At 42.3% G+C, this 21,041-nt stretch overlaps 2 protein-coding genes across 2 annotated transcripts in view; one reads left to right on the top strand and one right to left on the bottom strand.

Moving 5' to 3' along the window:
* Nucleotides 1-21,041, bottom strand: part of LOC115471938 (dimethylaniline monooxygenase [N-oxide-forming] 2-like) — a 69,978-nt gene that overhangs the window by 3,165 nt on the left and 45,772 nt on the right. Inside the window, exons 6-8 of the mRNA XM_030205924.1 lie at nt 16,685-16,884; nt 11,143-11,495; nt 6,396-6,468 (exon numbers count right to left, since the gene is read on the bottom strand). Coding sequence (XP_030061784.1) covers nt 6,396-6,468; nt 11,143-11,495; nt 16,685-16,884 — 626 coding nt within the window. The remainder of the gene's footprint in view (nt 1-6,395; nt 6,469-11,142; nt 11,496-16,684; nt 16,885-21,041) is intronic.
* The window catches only part of LOC115471937 (dimethylaniline monooxygenase [N-oxide-forming] 2-like), a 116,281-nt gene continuing 107,959 nt past the window's right edge, over nt 12,720-21,041 (top strand). Inside the window, exon 1 of the mRNA XM_030205922.1 lies at nt 12,720-13,431. The gene's annotated coding sequence lies outside the window, so the exon portion shown is untranslated. The remainder of the gene's footprint in view (nt 13,432-21,041) is intronic.

The following is a 21,041-nucleotide window of genomic DNA, read 5'->3' as shown; positions in this document are numbered from 1 at the left end:
TGTGTGGTAGACTAGCCTTGAGAGCTGTGCCGTGCAGGCAATTGAAGCACTGACCTCCCCCATCCACCACCACTGCTTTTGGGACAGAATAAAGCCTGCCATTAGAAAACTCTTTGCATAAGGAATTCACAAACCCCAGGTAAAGAAAAAGAAACCATGGACCACCTCAGATGCACACATACACACACACACACCTAAAAAAAAAAAAAAAGACTACCCAAAACTCACTCACATACACACACACACACTGTCACAAAAAAAAAAAAAAAGAACCAGAGACCAGGCATCACACTAACCTCCCTCACCTTAACGTTAGTAACACCTACAGCTGCCCTGACTCAAGGCGAAAGCAACAACATACCAATACTATGCAAACTGTGTCATCCAGTAGGAAGAGCCAACCTCTTCCCAGGCAGAACCCAATCACCAGGATGAGGCACTCCGAAAAATGAAAACAACTCAATAGACACCCAAACGACCAGAAAGGAAACCAAAAAACACAGAGACCCAAGTAAACATCAACTAAAGAAAATAACCACAGTCATACTACCAAAAGATGATTACCTACCAATACCAGTGGGTTACATCAATGCCAGATCAGGAGTAAACAAAACAGAAACAATAAAAGACTGGATAACCAATGAAGGGCTTGGCTTGGCCATCCTAAACGAAACATGGATCCATAACAAAGAAGACCCCATTATTCTGGACCTATGTTCGCCAGGCTATAAAATCATACACTGGACCAGAAACAGGAAAAGAGGCAGAGCACTAATCTACAGATCCTTTGTAACAGTAGAAGCCAGAACAGAATCTATCACACTGCAATTGGAAATCACCTCAATTAAAATCAAGGACCATACTCTACTCAATCAACTATGCTGCATTCTATTCTACAGACCCCCAGGAAAATGGAAAATGACTCTAACAAACTTCATGGATTTCATATCAAACATATGTGTAGCCAACCCCAACACCATATTAATAGGAGACATTAATCTTCACTTAGATGACCAGAAAACAAAAAGCGACAAAGAATGTGACAAATTCCTCAAACTATGTGACTTTCAGCGACCACTAGTGACCACTACCCACCACCCATCCCACAGACCTACTAGCTTATAGATTCACACAGGAAAACAACTTCAAAATACACAATCTGATATGGACAGAAACTCCATTGTCTGACCAATTCAAGCTAATCTTGACCCTTTACTGAAAAGAACACAAGACTCCACCAACTCGGACACTGTACAAAACACGATGAAAGATCAATGCAACTAAATTAGATCAATGGTCACCAATGACTAACACGGAAGAATTCCTAGCGGAATGGGATGAAAGAAGCACTAACATACTGCATTTTATAGCACCAATGAAAACAAAAACTGGGCAGAGGCACACAGCAGCCCCATGGTATGACAAAGAACTGAAAGTGGCAAAAACCCATTGCAGAAGACTAGAACAAGCAGGGACGATAAAAAATGAAACAAACAAATCTGCATGGAGGGACGCTCAAAAGAGGTACAAAACACAAATGAGACAGGCTAAAAAGAAACGCTATAAAGAGCATATAGGCTCAGACTGTAATGACACAAAGAAATTATAAACAACCTAGTAAACACCGAGCCTTTGATGACGGTGAAAGAGGACCCTCCGTCAGCAATCGAACTCTCCAGATTCTTCAGAGAGATGATCCTCAAACTAAGGAACAGTATAATACAAGGCAACATAAACTGCAAAACCCTCATAGACGAACTTGACCACCCACCAGAAGAAGCATCAGTGGACAGGACATGGACCACCTTCACACAATCCACAAATGAGACAGTAGCTCAAGTGTTAAGAAAATTCTCCTCTGCCTACTGCATGTTAGATACATGTCCCAATTACATACTAAAAGTTGCCCCTGACCGATTCATAGACCAACTCACATCCCATCTGAACTATATGTTCCAGGGAGGCCGATTCCCACTAAAAAAGGCAACATACTGCTCACACCAATCCCTAAAGATGCCAAGAAAAACATCAGTGATACTTCAAACTACAGGCCAGTGGATCCGTATGTCTAATGACCAAAATAATGAAAGGCATAGTAGCCAACCAGCTAATTGACTATATCAACAAATTCTTCATACTCCACGAACTCAATCAGGCTTCAGATCCTATCACAGCACTGGCCAACTTCAAAAAGGAAATCACTGGAAAAAAACATTCTTCTACTACATGTCATAAGTGCATAAGTACATAAGTATTGCGATACTGGGAAAGACCAAAGGTCCATCAAGCCCAGCATCCTGTTTCCAACAGTGGCCAATCCAGGTCACAAATACCTGGCAAGATCCCAAAAAGTACAAAACATTTTATATTGCTTATCCCAGAAATAGTGGATTTTCCTCAAGTCCATTTAATAACGGTCTATGGACTTTTCTTTTAGGAAGGCATCCAAATCTTTTTTAAACTTTGCTAAGCTAACCTTTACCACATTCTCCGGCAACGAATTCCAGAGTTTAATTACACGTTGAGTGAAGAAGTATTTTCTCCAATTTGTTTTAAATGTACTACATTGTAGCTTCATTGCATGCCCCCTAGTCCTAGTATTTTTGGAAAGTGTAAACAGACGCTTCACATCTACCCGTTCAACTCCACTCATTATTTTATAGACCTCTGTCATATCTCCCCTCAGCCGTCTTTTCTCCAAGCTGAAGAGCCCTAACCGCTTTAGCCTTTCCTCAAAGGGAAGTCGTCCCATCCCCTTTATCATTTTTGTCGCCCTTCTCTGCACCTTTCCTAATTCCACTATATCCTTTTTGAGATGCAGCGACCAGAATTGAACACAATATTGGAGGTACGGTCGCACCATGGAGCGATACAAAGACATTATAACGTCCCTCATTTTTGTTTTCCATTCCTTTCCTAATAATACCTAACATTGTATTTGCTTTCTTAGCCGCAGCAGCACACTGAGCAGGAGTTTTCAACGTATCATCAACGACGACACCTAGATCCCTTTCTTGGTCTGTGACTCCTAACGTGGAACCTTGCATGACGTAGCTATAATTCGGATTTCTCTTTCCCACTTGCATCACTTTGCACTTGCTCACATTAAACGTCATCTGACATTTAGACGCCCAGTCCCCCAGTCTCATAAGGTCCTCTTGTAATTTTTCACAATCCTCCCGCGATTTAACAACTTTGAATAACTTTGTGTCATCAGCAAATTTAATTACCTCACTAGTTACTCCCATTTCTAGATCATTTATAAATATGTTAAAAAGCAGCGATCCCAGCACAGACCCCTGAGGAACCCCACTAACTACCCTTCTCCATTGAGAATGCTGACCATTTAAACCTACTCTCTGTTTTCTATCTTTTAACCAGTTTTTAATCCACAATAGAACACTACCTCCTATCCCATGACTCTCCAATTTCCTCTGGAGTCTTTCATGAGGCACTTTGTCAAACGCATTCTGGAAATCCAGATACACAGTATCAACCGGCTCACCTTTATCCACATGTTTGTTCACCCCTTCAAAGAAATGTAATAGATTGGTGTGGCAAGACTTCTCTTCACTAAATCCATGTTGACTTTGTCTCATTATTTAGATTGTAAGCTCTTTTGAGCAGGGACTGTCTCTCTTTATGTCAGGTGTTCAGCGCTATACAAATGCTAATAATAATAATAATTAATCCATGCTTTTGAATATGCTCTGGAATTTTGTTCTTAATAATAGTCTCTACCATTTTGCCCGGCACTGACGTCACTCACCGGTCTATAATTTCCAGGATCTCCTCTGGAACCTTTTTTAAAAATCGGCGTTACATTGGCCACCCTCCAATCTTCTGGTACCACGCTCGATTTTAAGGATAAATTACATATTTCTAACAATAGCTCCTCAAGCTCATTTTTCAGTTCTATCAGTACTCTGGAATGAATACCATCCGGTCCAGGAGATTTGCTACTCTTCAGTTTGTAGAACTGCCCCATTACATCCTCCAGGTTTACAGAGAATTCATTAAGTTTCTCCAACTCGTCAGCTTCGAATACCATTTCTGGCACCGGTATCCCACCCAAATCTTCCTCGGTGAAGACCGAAGCAAAGAATTAATTTAATCTCTCTGTTATTGCTTTGTCTTCCCTGATCACCCCTTTTACTCCTCGGTCATCTAGCGGTCCAACTGATTCTTTTGCCGGCTTCCTGCTTTTAATATACCTAAAAAAATTTTACAATGTGTTTTTGCCTCAAACGCAATCTTTTTTTGAAGTCCCTCTTAGCCTTTCTTATCATCGCTTTACATTTGACTTGGCATTTCTTATGCTGTTTCTTATTATTTTCAGTTGGTTCCTTCTTCCATTTTCTGAAGGATTTTCTTTTAGCTCTAATAGCTTCCTTCACCTCACTTTTTAACCACGCCGGCTGTCGTTTGGTCTTCCGTCCTCCTTTTTTAATAAGCGGAATATATTTGGCCTGGGCTTCCAGGATGGTGTTTTTGAACAGCATCCACGCCTGATGTAAATTTTTGACCCTCGCAGTCGCTCCTCTAAGTTTTTTTTTCACCGTTCTTCTCATTTTATCATAGTCTCCTTTTTTAAAGTTAAACGCTAACCTATTTGATTTCCTATGTATACTTACTTCAATGCTAATATCAAATCCAATCATATTATGATCACTGTTATCAAGCGGCCCCAGCACCATTACCTCCCGCACCAGATCATGCGCTCCACTAAGGACTAGGTCTAGAATTTTTCCTTCTCTTGCCGGCTCCTGTACCAGCTGCTCCATAAAGCTGTCCGATGTTACATTTACCCAGTCAATATCTGGGTAATTGAAATCACCCATTATTATTGCGTCGCCCAGTTTGTTTGCGTCCCTAATTTCCTTTAACATTTCTGCATTTATCTGTTTATCCTGGTCAGGTGGATGGTAGTACACTCCTATCATTATCCTTTTCCCCTTTACACATGGAATTTCAATCCACAGTGATTCCAAGAAGTGTTTTGTTTCCTGCAGAATTTTCAATCTATTTGATTCAAGGCTCTCATTAATATACAATGCTACCCCTCCACCAATTCGATCCATCCTATCACTACAATATAATTTGTACCCCGGTATGACAGTGTCCCACTGGTTATCTTCCTTCCACCAGGTCTTAGAGATGCCTATTATATCTAATTTTTCATTTAGTGCAATATATTCTAACTCTCCCATCTTATTTCTTAGGCTCCTGGCATTTGCATATAGACATTTCAAACAATGTTTGTTGTTCCTATTTACATCATGCTTAGTACTTGACAGTATTAATTTGCAATCTTTTGTCTGATTTTTATTTTTATTTAAGGACAGAAATAGGAATATAATTCTAACCTAGAGATTATAGTGGAAAGATTTCTCCCATTTTATGACTTGGTTGTTAAAGATAGAAGGTTTTTATTCCAGTCCTCCATTCCTGAGGAGAAAGGAGAAGAGAAACAGAAAGCAGTTTCCTACCTGAGAAATGCAGTTACATTCTAGTCTAAGAAAAAAAAAAGGAAATTATAGGTTACCTAAATGGTTGAAGATACCTTGCTATTAAAGGAGGAAAAGGTTTCAGAACGCATACAACAGGTGCCCCATCTTGGAGGAGGCCGATCAAGAGATGTGCAATGAGAATTTGAAAGAGCAAGCAAAGGATCCCAGATATGAAATAGAGGGATTGTAGCTGGAGTAGGACATTCCCTTTACAAAACACTCAGGAAATGATGACTCTGGGGAAAAGTTAAACTTAGGGATCATGGACACAGATTTTAATTTAAATTCTGCTAACCAAAGTGGTTCTAATCAAGAATTATAGCCAGGATAAATTCTGTTTTACGCATTTGAGACATTAAAGTCCTTCTGGAACACCATGCATGTTTCAGGCTGATGTTTACCTCAGTACCCCTAAGAGCAGGAATAATGCAACATCATGTTGCTTGCCAGGGTCAAACAAAGTAAGAGCTGTCCTTTCAACCGCCACCCCCCCAAATCCACATCTCCTTGGTTGCTGATGTTGTATGGTACAAGAAATTGATAAGGCCATGGCCCCTAGGGCCCATCCCATTCAGCTGCCTGTATCTAAGGGTACACAATGTATTTCTGGACCCCGAAGATGGCATTCTCTATCATCATCATTGTCCCCTTTCTACCCCCCAACAGAAGAGCCCACAGTTGAGTTTGTAGGCGGTCAGTACGGAAAAAAAGAGACCTAGCCCAGTATTGACAGTGACCCTGTTTATCTATAAGAGAATGAGGACAACCATGGGGCTACACCAGTAAGTAGTGGGAAGCAAAAGCTTTGGGGGCTCCACAGTGAAAATCGTAGAATCCGAGGATTGTAGCTCCCATGCAAGAAATGGGGTATGTAGCATTGCATACCTTTTTGCTAGTATTTCTTTCACCTTGTTTATTTCTTCCAGTTGTTCATGTGATGAAGGTAACTGATTCAACCCTACAATAAAACAGCAGAGGTTTAGTAAAGCATGTGTGTATCCAATATGCTATACCCCATAGAGTTTTATGTGCTCATGTAAGCTCTTATAAAATTGCCCATGGTTTACTTGTATAAAAACAGGCAGACACAAATCAGAGCACCTATTTTAACTTAATATACATATAGATCAGGCTTGTCTAACCTATGAGAACCCGGCCCACCAAGTGCTTTTTCTGGCCCTTGGAAGCTTGATAATTCTTGTGGTGTTTTTAGCTGGATTCCTGCTTCCCTACCTCAACTCGGCTATCTGTGGCTTAAGCTTATGGGGAGCCAAGTCATGGTGGGAAAGCAGGAATCCCACTGCATTCTTCTGCAGCTGAAGCCAGGTGAATGAAAAGAAATTGGGTGAAGGGTGGTGGTGTGTGTGTGGGGGGGGGGGGGGTTACATGGGGCAGTCTGGAGGCGGATTCAGCTCTTAACCGGATAAGTGCCAATATTCAGACTTTAACCAGCTAAGTTTACCAAGTAAATAGGACCTCTTAAATAGCAGTCCTATCTCTGTCTGGTTTAACTTATCTAGTTAAGGGCTGAATATTAGTGCCATCTGTCCACTTATACCCAGACAATTAATGCCTGTACCCAAACATGGCTTAGGATTGAATTTCTGAGCATAACTTCAGTGAAGGAAGCCAGCATTTAAAAATACACTGACTGCCACCGGCAGAATTCCCCCCTGAATGTTCAAAAGCCATTTACCTGGGTAAATATTGATGTCATTCATTACCTTGGGCCTGTTTACATGCTAATGGACATTAGTGTGTTAAATGCTGCGTGCCCTATTTTATTCCTAGGGGCCACATCGTATTTAGCGCACACTATTGTCTGTTAGTGTGGGCTAAGCTTCAGTAAAAGGACCCCTTTCTGATTTTTACAACATGATTAATATGGCTAGTATAATGAAATTTACCCATGTAAAAGGTCTGTCTTAAAATTTCCTCATTTCATCCAGCTAATGCAAGGTTACACAATGCAATTACATCTAATGACATTAGGAGGAGGAAGCATTCCCAATGGATGTGTTTATGTCATGAAGGAAAATAAAGTGCAGAGTTTGTGTTTTCAAATGTATAAAACATGTGGAAAACATGAGGAAGAATTGAGCAAAGCTTGAGAAATGGTCTAGAATCGAGCAAAGCTTGAGGAATGGTCTAGAACATGGCAGCTAAGATTTAGGGTTTCTTTTACTAAATATTAGAACATGTTATCTGCAGCAGAGCCCTGTGGCAGATACCATGTGCTAACCTTTAGTAAAAGTTCCCCTTAATGCTGAATAAAAACCAGGGTCATGAATTTGAACTGCAAAAACCCAACAGTACACTATAAAGAGTGAAGTTCTTCCATACACAAAGGACAGCAGGATCTGGGAGTGATCATACCTTACAATTTGTAGGTAGAAGAACAGGCAGAAAAGACAATAGGAAAAACCAAAAGAAAGCTTGGGTGCATAGGACAGAAATTGCCAGCAGGAAAAAGGGAAGTTATAGTGTCTCTCTGTAAGTGTCTGGTGACAGCAGGGGCAACATTCTGAAACTATGTTTTCTCCTTTTGATTGGCAGCCCCATTGTACGGACCCTGAAGCAGCTTAGCGAAACGCTGGCCAACGTTGGTCCGGGAAGTAAAGGAGATCAGTTCAAGGAGTATGAAATTGGTGCTCCACTGTCTGCCGACTTGCAGATAAAGATAAGTACAGTATCAGCTATGTATCTGCATGTGACTGTGTAATTATTAAATGAGATTAAATTGAACAGATTTCTGCAAAATTATTAAGTAAATTAAGGGAAGGTTTTTGTGCCGATGATGGCGAGTAGATCCTAGAGACCGTATCTAGCTCTAGAAAACTTTGGGTTTGGAGCCCTTTAAGGCTTTTCCTTCCTTTAATGGGACATACTTGTATGTATGTATGTTTAGTCTCTCTTTTTCTATTAGTGGATCATTTGGTTTGTGATTTTTATAAGTCTCTGGTGAGACCTTATTTGGAGTACTGTGAGCAATTCTGAAGATTGCACCTTCAAAAGAATATCAACTGGATAGAGAAAACCAGAGGGTGGCTTCCAAATTGATAAGTGACACAGCGATAGACTCGAAGTCATTAATATGTATACATTGGAAGAAAGGTGGGACAGTAGACATATGATAAAGGTATTTACATACTTAAAGGTAAAACTACTAATACTGAAAGCCAGTTTGGACTTCGGCTGTTTCTCCCACAGTGTGAATATAAATAGGTAATTATAAACAACAGACCTCAAAGCTTCCAAGTAAGGCTATTTCTATTTGAATAATTGCTCCCATACAGAGAGCACCTCTACTATATTTGGAGCAAGTCCTATCATTGGTCCATATAATCTTATTTAACCCGGCAAAAAAAACAAACCAATGCAAAAAACTCCCTTTATGGAGAAAAATCATTGGTTTTTCAAAAAAGCCCGTTTAAATAATTACACTTAACTACTGTGAGAAAAAGTGCCTAATATTTTTCACAGGAATGTTGTAATCCAATTCAAACTAACAACACTAAGCAAGCCTGGGTTTGAAAACCTATATGAGTTTCATCAACCCTCCACCAGATGGTGCACCATAACACTGATCTCTTCATGTTCCAGGTTTTGAGCTGCACATCTCCTGGTTGCTTCTTAGTCCTTCCTTAATGGACAACAGTCATTGATATTATTCCACTGGCTGCTGGCTATCCTCTCAGGCAGTGCTGTTTCCTATGCCTTCAGGCGTTGCTTATCTTAATCCAGTAACATTAAACTTCCATCTTCTACAAAAGCGCCTTGTTTCACCAAGACTCACTGCTTCAGGAAGATAAGTAGAATATTCAAATATTAAATAAGATTATATGGACCAATGATAGGACTTGCTCCAAATATAGTAGAGGTGCTCTCTATATGGGAGCAGTTATTCAAACTGGAATAGCTCTACTTGGAAGCTTTGAGGTCGGTTATTTATAATTACCTATTTATATTCACACTGTGGGAGAAACAGCCTAAGTCCAAACTGGCTTTGAATATTAGTAGTTTTGCATGAATTACCAGTTGGTCCCCTAATTGTATTATTTGAGAAATCATAGGCATACTTAAAGGTATAAATTCACTGAAGACAGGCCTCTTTCAACTGAAAGGAATCCATGAAATGAGAGCTTATAAATTGAAGGTAAAAGGGAAAGGGTGATGGGTGCCTAGAACAGCTATCAATGGAGGTGGTCAAAATGAGGATTTTATCTGAATTAAAAAAAAACATGGAACAAGCACAGGGTATCTCTGAGGGAGTTGGCATAGATGGGAAGATGGAAAGGCCATGTGGTCATTATCTGTCATCATTTTTCTCTGTTTCTGTGTTCTTAAAAAAAGGTACTGTGAAAATTGGTTCAAAATCTGAAGGCTAAAAACACTCATAGACTTTGCAGCATTGCAGGTAGTTTGAAAATTGCTCCAGTTACAGAATGAAACAAATATATATTTTTTAATTTTCATTTCTTAATATATAGCACCATGTAATTAATATGAAAAAGAACTTTAGTGTATTAGTAAGCACAGAAAATCACAGCTTAGAAGCCTGTGATATTTGAATTTCCCTGTCTTACTGTTCATGGCACCCCGTCATAATAGCCCTGACAAAATAGCTTGCAAAACAGCCTTGTAACAAAAGAGCACTTGACAAATCAGCCCCTAACAAAATAGCACTTGACAAAATGCACTCCCCCCCCCCACACACACACACATACACAATAACCCTTGACAAAATAGCGCCTAGACAAAATAGCCCCCTAGAAAAAAATAACACATTAAAAAAAGATAATAAACTACAAATGAAATCTTCACTGACAAAAGCTTCTACTAGCATTGCTTTGAATAAAGCATCCTATATAATAATTTGCACCTCCAACGTTCCATGTCTGGCTGCCTGGGTTCATAACATCACCTGACGTCAGCCAGCCTCCAGCGTTCCATTCCCCCTCACTGTCCTGCCCTCGCGTCAAGGCGTAATGAGGTCAGAGGGCGGAACAGTGAGAGGGAAGGGAATGCTGGAGGTGAGCTGACGTCAGGAGGGATGTTACGAATGGAACGGAAGCCAGCGCCAGCCAGCCAGAGAACGTTCAGGTAGAAATCGAGGGGAGGAGAGAATCGCGGGAAGAATCGCTGGACATGGAGGGGAGGGGAGGGAAGAATCGCTGGACATGGGAGGGGAGGGCAGGGAAGAGAGAAAAAAAAAGCTTACATAACAGCCTTCCTAGGGCCCGTTTCATTGTTGAGGAAACGGGCATGGTTCCACTAGTATATAAATAAACAACATTCTATAGCTACCAACTGGTACTCAAGATCTGTTCTGCTGTTTAAGGAAACTATTCTTCCATCAAATGCTAATTAAAAAAAACAATATTGTCATCGTTTTCATAGTCTTACGAACCTTATCCTGATTTGCGAGGTAAGATTATTAGGAAAAAAATGTAGTGCCATATTCTGGGCAGCCTGATCAGGTCCTTTTGTCAGGGGACTAATTTGGCAAGGGTTATATTGTGGGCAGGCCATTTTAACAGTGGCTATTATGTCAGGGGCTATTATGTTGGGAGAATTTTTGTTTGGAGCTTTTTGTCGGGGCCATTTTGACCAGGTACCACTGTTCACTTACCTTTAAAGACCCTTGTTGCCCAGCGAGCCTGGAGTTCAGAATGGGGTATGAGAGAACCTACTGGCATAACAAGACCAATAAAAGCCAGTGTTGGCTTCTCCAGGTGAGGAGGAAACATGTTTTTATAGAGACAAAGTTTGTTGCTTTCAACTTTAACGATAGATTCATCAAAAAATGGAAAAGAGATGCTGTATCCTGTAGCAAAAATGACAACATCAATGTTCTCTACGGTCCCATCGTCGAATATAGCTGATGTTTCACTGAATTCCTTCACACTTGTTTTTATCATCACGGTACCACAAGCTATGCGGCTGGGGAGCTCTTCATTGGCGATTGGCTCTTTCCAGTCAAGACTAGGCAAAAAAAGAAAAGGAAAACTTCCAGTTGAGAGCAAAATACACCTAGTCACACTGTTGAAGGCTTAATTTGTAGACAAAGGTAAGTGGAATTGTGGAGTCAGGGAAGAGGTGGGCCAAGGGCAGGCGCAGCAAGACAATATGAGCTGGATTTTGGAGCAGAGTGACTATTCTTTGCTCTGCTCCATTCTTATCCTCCCCCTTCCTGCTCTCTGCAAGCTGATTGGAAGGGAGGGGTTGCAGTAGAACACCCCCTCCTGCTCTGGAGTCTGAAAAAAGAAATGGAACAGTGTTCCAGGCCTTTGTCCCAGAATTTAAACCTTGATTATGACTGTGGATTTACGTTCAATGGGATATGATTATCAGCAAGGTTCATGTATATTTTTATTCCTCTGCCTTTCATGTGTTTTATCATTGTTTCTCCTTCTCTTACAGCTGGATTATATCAGAACTGTATTTTAAGAAGGAGCCTATATGCTTTCAAGAACCCATGGACTTTGTTGGATTTGGCATAAAAGCCATTAAAACCTGCAAATATGCTTATTACATTATGTATTAACTGGTGATATTCAGAGGGAGATAGCCAGCTCTCTCCCTCTGAATATCACTTGTTAGTGCCTAGTAGATAGATTTTTAGCGCATTACCAGCTAAGTGGCCCTTTTACAAAGGCGTGCTAAAAAATGGCTTGCGGTAGTGTAGACGCATATTTTGGGTGCGTGCAGAATCATTTTTCAGTGCTTTTGCCAAAAATGGACATGCTGCAAAATGACAACTGCCGTGCGTCCATTTTGAGTCTGAGACCTTACCGCTCACCATTGACCTAGCAGTAAGATCTCACATGGTAACCGGGCAGTATTGGTCTATACGCGTACAATGCCAATTACCACCAGATTACCGCCCGTGCACCAGAAAATAAAAATATTTTCCGAGGCGCGAAGTGGACGTGCATCAAAAATGAAATTACCGCAAGGGCCACGTGGTAGCTGGGCGGAAACTCAAAACTGACACGCGTTGGGCATGAGAAGGTGCCTACACAACTTAGTAAAAGAGCCCTAATTTTGGCAGCCACGTTTGGCTGCCGAAATAGCAGACATATCTTTGGTCAGTTGCAACTTAACCATCTATCAGCTTGGCCGGTTAGGTTGGAACTGGCTAAAAATAAACCAGATATTCAATACCTGTCACTGGAAATGGCCCAGAAAGAATATCTGGGCTCAGTGCTAACCATGAGAGGCAGCCCAGCTATGTCCTGCAGTCTGAATATCGGCCCCTTTGTGTCAGCAGATCCTTTTCTAGAATACCACAAGAACTGAGTACATCCCAACCTGGACATCTCAGTTCTGTTCCCTATATTCTTTGCAAAATGGACTCAATATCTCATTATAGGATACCAACATCATCTTTTACCACTTCTGGCAGCAGTTTAAGAAGCAAATGTTTTACATCATTAAATTGGCTAAAGTTCTACCTACTTAACACACTCCTACCATCTTGCCCCTAAGCATTCCTGTACTGACCCTCACAAATACCCCAGCAGGCAATACAATGAAAAATGACCCCTATTTAAATGACAGCAGTTAGCAACAGCGGAGTCTTAGGAGTGCTCACACCGATGAGCGATCGAACATGTATTATGAAGAATGAAGATTGAAATATTCATAAGTAATTTTGGAAGATGTTAATTCATTTTTTAGTGTGTTCAGTATTATAAATTGTTTCTTATTAGTTATTTTTCTTTTCAGATTTATCTCCCTGAAGAAGCATTCTTGTGAAACACAGCTTGTGTTGGAGATAAGGGAGTAGTGTGTCGTTTTCCATTTTAGTTGTTTTAAACACAAGGGAAGAGCAACAGAAGTTCATCTACCATTGAGCATTTTTTGATTCATGATTGAAGCGCATATGTAGAACATGGACACTATATGACAACATAAGGTAAGTTTAGATTCATCATTATATTATTTATATTTATTTTTAGGCCCAAGTGTCAAAAAAGTGCCCCGATTGACCAGATGACCACTGGAGGAAATCGAGGATCACCTCCCCTTACTCCCCCAGTGGTCACCAAACCCCTCCCACCCAGAAAAAAATAAAAAAAATTTTGCCAGCCTCAATGCCTGCCTCAAATGTCATACCTAGCTCCCTGACAGCAGTATGCAGGTCCCTGGAGCAGTAATTAGTGAGTGCAGTGCACTTCAGGCAGGTGGACCCAGGCCCATTCCCCCCCCCCCTACCTGTTACACTTGTGGTGGTAAATGTTGAGCCCTCCAAAAAAAAACAAAACCCACTGTACCCAAATGTAGACGCCCCCCTTCACCCCTTAGGGCTATGGTAGTGGTGTAGAGTTGTGGGGAGTGGGTTTTGGGGGGAGGATTTGGGGGGGCTCAGCACACAAGGTAAGGGAGGTACGCACCTGGGAGCAAATTTTGAAGTCCACTGCAGTGCCCCCTAGAGTGCCCAGTTGGTGTCCTGGCATGTCAGGGGGGCCAGTGCACTACAAATGCTGGCTCCTCCCACGACCAAAAGGCTTGCATTTTGCCGGGTTTGAGATGGCTGGGCCCGGTTTCCATTATGGCCGAAAACCAATGCCGGCCATCTCTAAATCCGGTGATCCCTAAACCCGGCGATCTCAACATTTGACCTAAATATTGAGATTTGGCCGACGCCAACCGTATTATCAAAAGAAAAGATGGCCGGCCATCTTTTTCGATAATACGGTTGGCACCGCCCCTTTATGGAGCCGGACCCGAAGATGGCCGGCGCCGTTCAATTATGCCCCTCCACGTTAAAGAAAGTTGCACATGAGGTCAGAGAGATGGTTAACATATAGATAGGTAAGAGAGAGGAGTTAGAAAATAAGGTGACTAATGATGGGTTGGTAGGTGGCTCTCTGTTGAGGGTACCTGGGTCTGAGTACATTACACATATTTAAGTACATATTTTTTTTGTTTTTATTGTTTTATTTTCAGTAGGTTGTATGCCTGATCCTTCTTAAAGGTTTGGGAATTCAGCACCATGTTTATGCAGATGATATTCAATTTTTCTTTAAAACTGAGAATTTGGTGAAAGAGAGTATTCAGGTATTATGCCTATATTTGAAAACAATTAAGCAATGGATGAGAGCAAACCAACTTAGTCTGAATATAGCAAAAACCACAGGTTATTATATCTTGTTCTGAACTGACTGATGTTCCAGATGTTTTTTTCCATAGATGGTATTGAGATTGCCTTTAGTAAGACAATTTGATCCTTGGGAGTGCTGTTAGATTCATCCCTGAATACAAAATCACAAGTAGCTAAGGTGGTTAGCACAGTATTGTTTACATAGTAACGTGGAGGGGCATAATCGAACAGGGGCGCCCATCTCTGAGGGCACCCATCTCTAAGCACGGCCCCGTAATGGGGCGTCCCCGACCGTATTATCGAAACAAGATGGTTTCGTTTCGATAATATGGTTGGGGACGCCCAAATCTTGCCTTAGAGAAGCCACCCTTAGAGATGACCTACCTCGGTTTTCGCCGAGAATGGAAACCAAAGATGTCCATCTGAAAAACGGCCAAATCCAAGCCCTTTGGTCGTGGGAGGAGCCAGCATTCGTAATGCACTGGTCCCCCTGACATGCCAGGACACCAACTGGGCACCCTAGGGGCACTGCAGTGGACTTCACAAATTGCTCCCAGGTGCAGAGCTCCCTTACCTTGGGTGCTGAGCCCCCCAACCCTCCCCCCAGGTCCGCCTGCCTGAAGTACACTGCACCCACTACAACTGCTCCAGGGATCTGTATACTGCTGCAATGGACCCGAGTATGGCATTTGAGGCTGGCATAGAGGCTGCCAAAAAAGTATTTTTAACCTTTTTAATGGTGGGAGGGGGTTAGTGACCACTGGGGGAGTAAGGGGAGGTCATCTCTGATTCCCTCCGGTGGTCATCTGCTCAGTTTGGGCAGTTTCACGGCTTGGTCATGAAAAAAAATGGACCAAGTACAGTCGGCCAAGTGCTCATCAGGGACGCCCTTCTTTTTTTAATTATCGGCCGAGGACGCCCATCTCCTAAACACACCCCAGTCCCGCCTTCGCTACCCTGCCGGCACGCCCCCGTGAACTCTGGTCGTCCCCGCAATGGAAAGCAGGCGAGGGTGTCAAAAAATCGGCGTTCGATTATGCTGATTTGACCGCCCTTGAGAGAAGGACACCCATCTCCCGATTTGTGTCGGAAGATGGGCACCCTTCTACTTCGAAAATGAGCTGGATAGTAACATAGTAGATGATGGCAGAAAAAGACCTGCTTGGTCCATCCAGTCTGCCCAACAAGATAAACTCATATGTGCTACTTTTTGTGTATACCTGACCTTGATCTGTTTCTGCCATTTTCAGGGCACAGACCGTAGAAGTCTGCCCAGCACTAGCCCCGCCTCCCACCACCGGCTCTGCCACCCAAGACTTATCAGAAGGCTGCAGGATTATTTATTTTTATTTTTTATTTTATTATCCTTTGAGAACATTTTTTTTAGTGGTTCAAAGCATAGTAATGCCTCACTTCAATTACTATTATGCTTTGTTTTTAGGGTTACCAAAATATGCTTTACGATCATTACAGATTGCACAAAATGCTGCTGTCCGGGTGCTTTTAAAAATGAGCTGTTTTGAACATATCACTCCGACCCTTGTTTTTTTACATTGGCTGCCTATTGTCTATAGAGTGCAATATAAGATCTTAATACTGGTATTCAAAGTGATTTCAGCAAGTTTACATTTACATCAGCCTTCTCGATCCTCGCAATCAGTTTCTTCTAATATGCGTGATGTTCCTTCTTTTAAGGTTGTTTTTCTTGATAAGTATAGGAACTCAATTTTTTTATATTTCAGGTCCAAGATTGTGGAATTCTTTGCCTACTCAGCTTTGAGCCTTACGAAATATGGATGAATTTAAAAAGGCTGCAAAAACTGTTTTGTTCCAGAGAGCATTTGATAATTCTTCTTAGGACAAGTCTTGGACTGCTTGATTACTGCAGGATTTTGATGTTTGAGCAGATATTATGTATTGGTGTATGTCTATGAAATATGTATTATTATTATTATTATTATGATTGTGAATTGTTCCCCACTCAGGGTTGTAAATGTACAGATTATACATTTTTAAAAAATAAATAAGGGCAAGATTCTATATAAAATGCACTGTACAAATGTACCTTTTTTGAACTTCCAAGCCAAAAGTTGCATGATCAAACCATTTATTTACTGTCTTCTCAAACATCCACATCTCAAAGGAGAAAGTAAGCAAATTTCTCAGCCAGTTCTTTACGCGGGTTGTATATACTACGTCCCAAGGGTAACCAAAGCCAAAAATACGACTTAATACCAAGACTCCTCTCCTGGTGCTGAGAAACACCTAGAAGGCAATTCAAGATTCAAACATATGAGCAGCATTTTTGCTTCCTTATCTTATACCACATCTATTCATTTAGTCCCACGGAGTCAGATTCAATATCTGGTGCTGAAACAAATCAGTGCGGATGGAAAATGGGAATATGCATATTCTATAAATCGCATTTAAACGGGCATGGTTTATAGAATACATGTAACACTGTCCACACGACTAAAATTTAGGCACAGTCATTTACACCAGTGAAAACCTGGTGTAAATGCCTGAGCCTAACTTAGATGTGGAACGGCTTATTCTATAACACTGTGCATAAATTGTAGGAATGCCCATGACCTGCCCATGCTCCTCCCATGGCCACACCCCTTTTGGGGATCCACATGGTAGAATCTACACGGACTACTTCATAGAATACACTTAACAGGTAGTGTGCATATATTCTAATTAGTGCCAATCAGTGCTGATAATTGCTTGTTGTCATCCAATTATTGGTGCTCACTGGCACATTATTCAAGTGAGTTGCATGCGCAAATCAGAATACGCCTAGATTTGCACCTGCAACTCAAGTCGCACTATATAGAATCTGGGGAATGATGAATAGAAAATTGTTTTCAATGTCATCATTCATTTATCCCCCAATATTTAAACACTGTGATCAGTGTTGACTTCAAATGCTGACATCAACATTTAAATGAATACCTGGATATTCAGTGCCAGGCCAGATACTGACACTGAGTATCCAAGCACAATATGGTCATCAGAAGTTATCTGAGTAATGCTGATAACTTGCAGCTCCACTGTGGCTCCACTCCTAGACTGCCAGGAAACTATCCAGATACTGCAGGAGTGGTCAGTAAAGATTTTCAGCAATATGATCCAAATAATGCTACTGAAAATCAATGGCTGACCCAGTGAGCAGCACATCCAGATAAAAGCCACTCCTCAGGGGTGTAGCTACGGGTGGGCCTGGGTGGGCCCAGGCCCACCCAATCTCGGTTCAGGCCCACCCACTTTGTCTTAATCCTCCAATCAGGAGGATCTTCTAGGTGCTAGATAGGCTGCAGTCGCTTGTCAGTTCTGCCGCTGCGCAGCTACATAAATGTAGGTAGCCGGCACTGGCAGCAAAAACAGCAGCTCTCCTACCTGTGACTTGCTTAATTTTTAAATCCGGGTCAGAATGGCAGGGAACAGGCTGTTTCAGCCAATCCCGGGGCCTTTCTTCAACCCTCCGGGGTGGAACAAACTGAAGGAAGGCCCCTGGGATTGGCTGAAGTAGCCTGTTCCCTGCCGACGTATACCAGCAGCACTGCTTTTTAAAAAAACTGATCGCGCGACGCGCAGCAGCCGAGTGTGTGCTCGCTTGCGCTCCTTTTCGACTTGTTGCCGGTAGTGCCAGTGGTGGTCTCTGTGCCACCCTGATCGCAGCTTTTTCACGTGGCCTGGTCCTCTTGGCTGTGCTGCAGCGCGGAGACAGATGCCAGATGGAAGGTGTCTCTGGTGGCGGGTCCCCTCCCGATCTGCTCTTATTGTCAGAGAGAGCAGATCATCAGGAGAGAGGGACCAGCAGCGCCACCGGAGAGGACGGAGCCGGAGGAGCCACAGAAAGTGTGAGTCTGGGATTGGGGATGGAGGGTGGAGGGAGCCAGAGCAGATCGGATTGGATAAGAGCTGCTGCAACCACATTGTGCTTAATTGTTGGACAGCATTTTTATTTAATTTTATTTATATTTTAAGACATACCAGCCAGCTGCTGCAGCATACGGATGTACTAGAGAAAGTATAACTTTTTATAGGTAGAGTAGTAATTTGTTATAAATCGTAATTAGTGTGTCATTTGGAGGGAGGGGCTGGTTACAGGGACACCCTAGCATGTGTTATATACTTACAGAGATTTTTTTTCTCCTAGTAAAAGGTCCACTAAAACAGACATCATATTATGAGAATCAGGTACTCAACATTCAGAGTTTCTATCTATCTATTTACTTATTTTTGGGATTTTATCCCACATTAAACATGAATTAGATTGGAACCTGGGAGCATTTAAAATCTTTCTTTTTTTTTTTCTGGAGAGAGTAATGCATTGCCCCCTCCCAGGCTCTCTCCCTGGGTTTAGCCAGCCTTGCAATTGGGGGGGGGGGGCACAGAGGTAGACTGGGGCCTCTGTGCCCCCCCAAACAAAACAAATTGCAGGCCATACCCGGGGAGAGAGCCTGTTGTTAAAATTTTACCAGCACACCACTGCCTTGTTACCACCTCTTAGGTGTGCGAAAGTTATATAAAAGCCCAGCCCTAATTATGTGCGCTATACTGGTGGCGACAGAAGTGTGAAGGGGTTGTGTGCTGGTGGATCCAGCAGGAAGGCACGGGCAACAGAGTAATTAGGGAGGATTTTGAATGAGTTTATACCGATCAACCCCACACTCAACGAAGGAAAGAAATACTAGGTAGGATCGCCTTGCAAAATGAGTATGGGCTGTTCTCAGGTCGCCTGCCTTGCACTCCCCCCCTCCATGCTCCTCAATGAAGGGCCCACCTTCACCCAGAAACCCACCAACAATAAATTTTAATAAAGGCGAGTTTCTGGGTGGGGGTGGGCTCTACAGTGCCCAGGTTAAAATAAAAAACAAGTTTTGTATTTAATGTAGGCATGTTTCTGGGTGGGGGTGGACTCTACAGTGCAAAGGGCATTAAAAAAAACAAAATGTCTTATATTTAATGCTGGTGTGCTTCAGGGTGGGGGAGGGTGAGAATGGGAAGGGCAGGGAATGGGTAGAAGTAGGGCAGGGCTGAGGCTATAGGGAGGGTGGGGGTAGGATAGGGCTGATGCCTAGCTACGGGAAGGATGGTGAGGAAGGGAAAGGCTGATGCTGGGCTATGTGGATGGATGGGGAGAGCAGGAGAGGGCTGATGCTGGGCCACTGGGATGGATGGGAGGGGGGTAGGGAAAGGAAGGACTACAGGACAAATTTAAATTTTTGGTCCTTTATTTTGTAATTGATAAGGTTGGTCTGTGTTCTACCTGTGACCGAGCAGGTGAGAGATTCTGCTGGCATGTGGTTTGTGTGAGGATCTATGAGTCCGACTTGTCTGGCTATTCCAACGGGATGTGTATTGCTGTTGTGCATATTCACTGCTGCCTTTTTAAAGGTACTGTTACTGGTATCGTATTCCTATTCAGAATTGGTGTTAAGGTTTGCAGCATAGGCTCTAAGAAGCTTCTTTGCAGGATATAGTGTTACTTCACAAAGTACCTGGCAGTGAAGGGATTTTGTGTTGCTATTATTGAGGTGCTATCAGAATTTGAATACATTTTTCCTATGGAAAGCTGTTAGAGGAAACATTCTAGCTATGTTCTGTATGTATCCCAAGAAAGGCTACTCATAACCTATATACATAGTGCCCACCGATGTTAGTTCTGGGCCCACCCAAAATGTCAGGTCTGGCTACGCCACTGCCGCTCCTACCTGGATAAGTGCTACTGAATATCAATCCCTTAGATTTTTCACCCAAATTGAGCTTCAGAGTCTCAATGTTTGAATGAGGATTTTAAGGGGGTAATATCCAGGTCACGGCTTGTAAGCCACATCCACCTGTGGGCTGAACAAATCACAGATGTTCAATGCCATGTGTGACCTAGACGAAGACCAGGCACCGGCCAATATTCAGACCAATGCCAATATTCAGACTTGACACATAAGAGCCCCGATGCTCAAAACTCTGGCACTGTTCCAAATAGCACAGTAAAAATACCACCAGAACAGTGCAGAAGAACAATGCCCTAATCCTCAATGCTAATGAGATGCAAACATAGGTGCCCTCATAGCATTAGGGAGCATTAGGGAGTTTGGAGGGAGGATTGTACTGGCGCATGTGCAGAAGAGTTCAGCGGTAAGCTTGGTTCCTGTGCTGATGCGCCTAGTTTTCTGCGGCCTAAATATAAGCCTTTTATATTTCTTTTTAGCTTGGACACATATTTAGATGCAGAAAACAGATGCCAATGTGTGCTTTCACTTGGATCTGCTGTTTCTCACTACCAGCGCTTAAGGGCTTGCACGGGTTTCCTTCTGCTTCCAAAAGGAATCAAAACCAGCAGATTTTGCAGAAAGAAGCACGAGAAATTCTCCCGTATAATACCCTAATGCCTGCTCTAACCTGGCATTATTTTT

This window comes from Microcaecilia unicolor, chromosome 6 (genome assembly GCF_901765095.1).
Source record: "Microcaecilia unicolor chromosome 6, aMicUni1.1, whole genome shotgun sequence".
Taxonomy (NCBI): domain Eukaryota; kingdom Metazoa; phylum Chordata; class Amphibia; order Gymnophiona; family Siphonopidae; genus Microcaecilia; species Microcaecilia unicolor.
The sequence above is the reverse complement of the archived record's forward strand: the minus strand, read 5'-3'. Positions and strand labels throughout refer to the sequence as shown.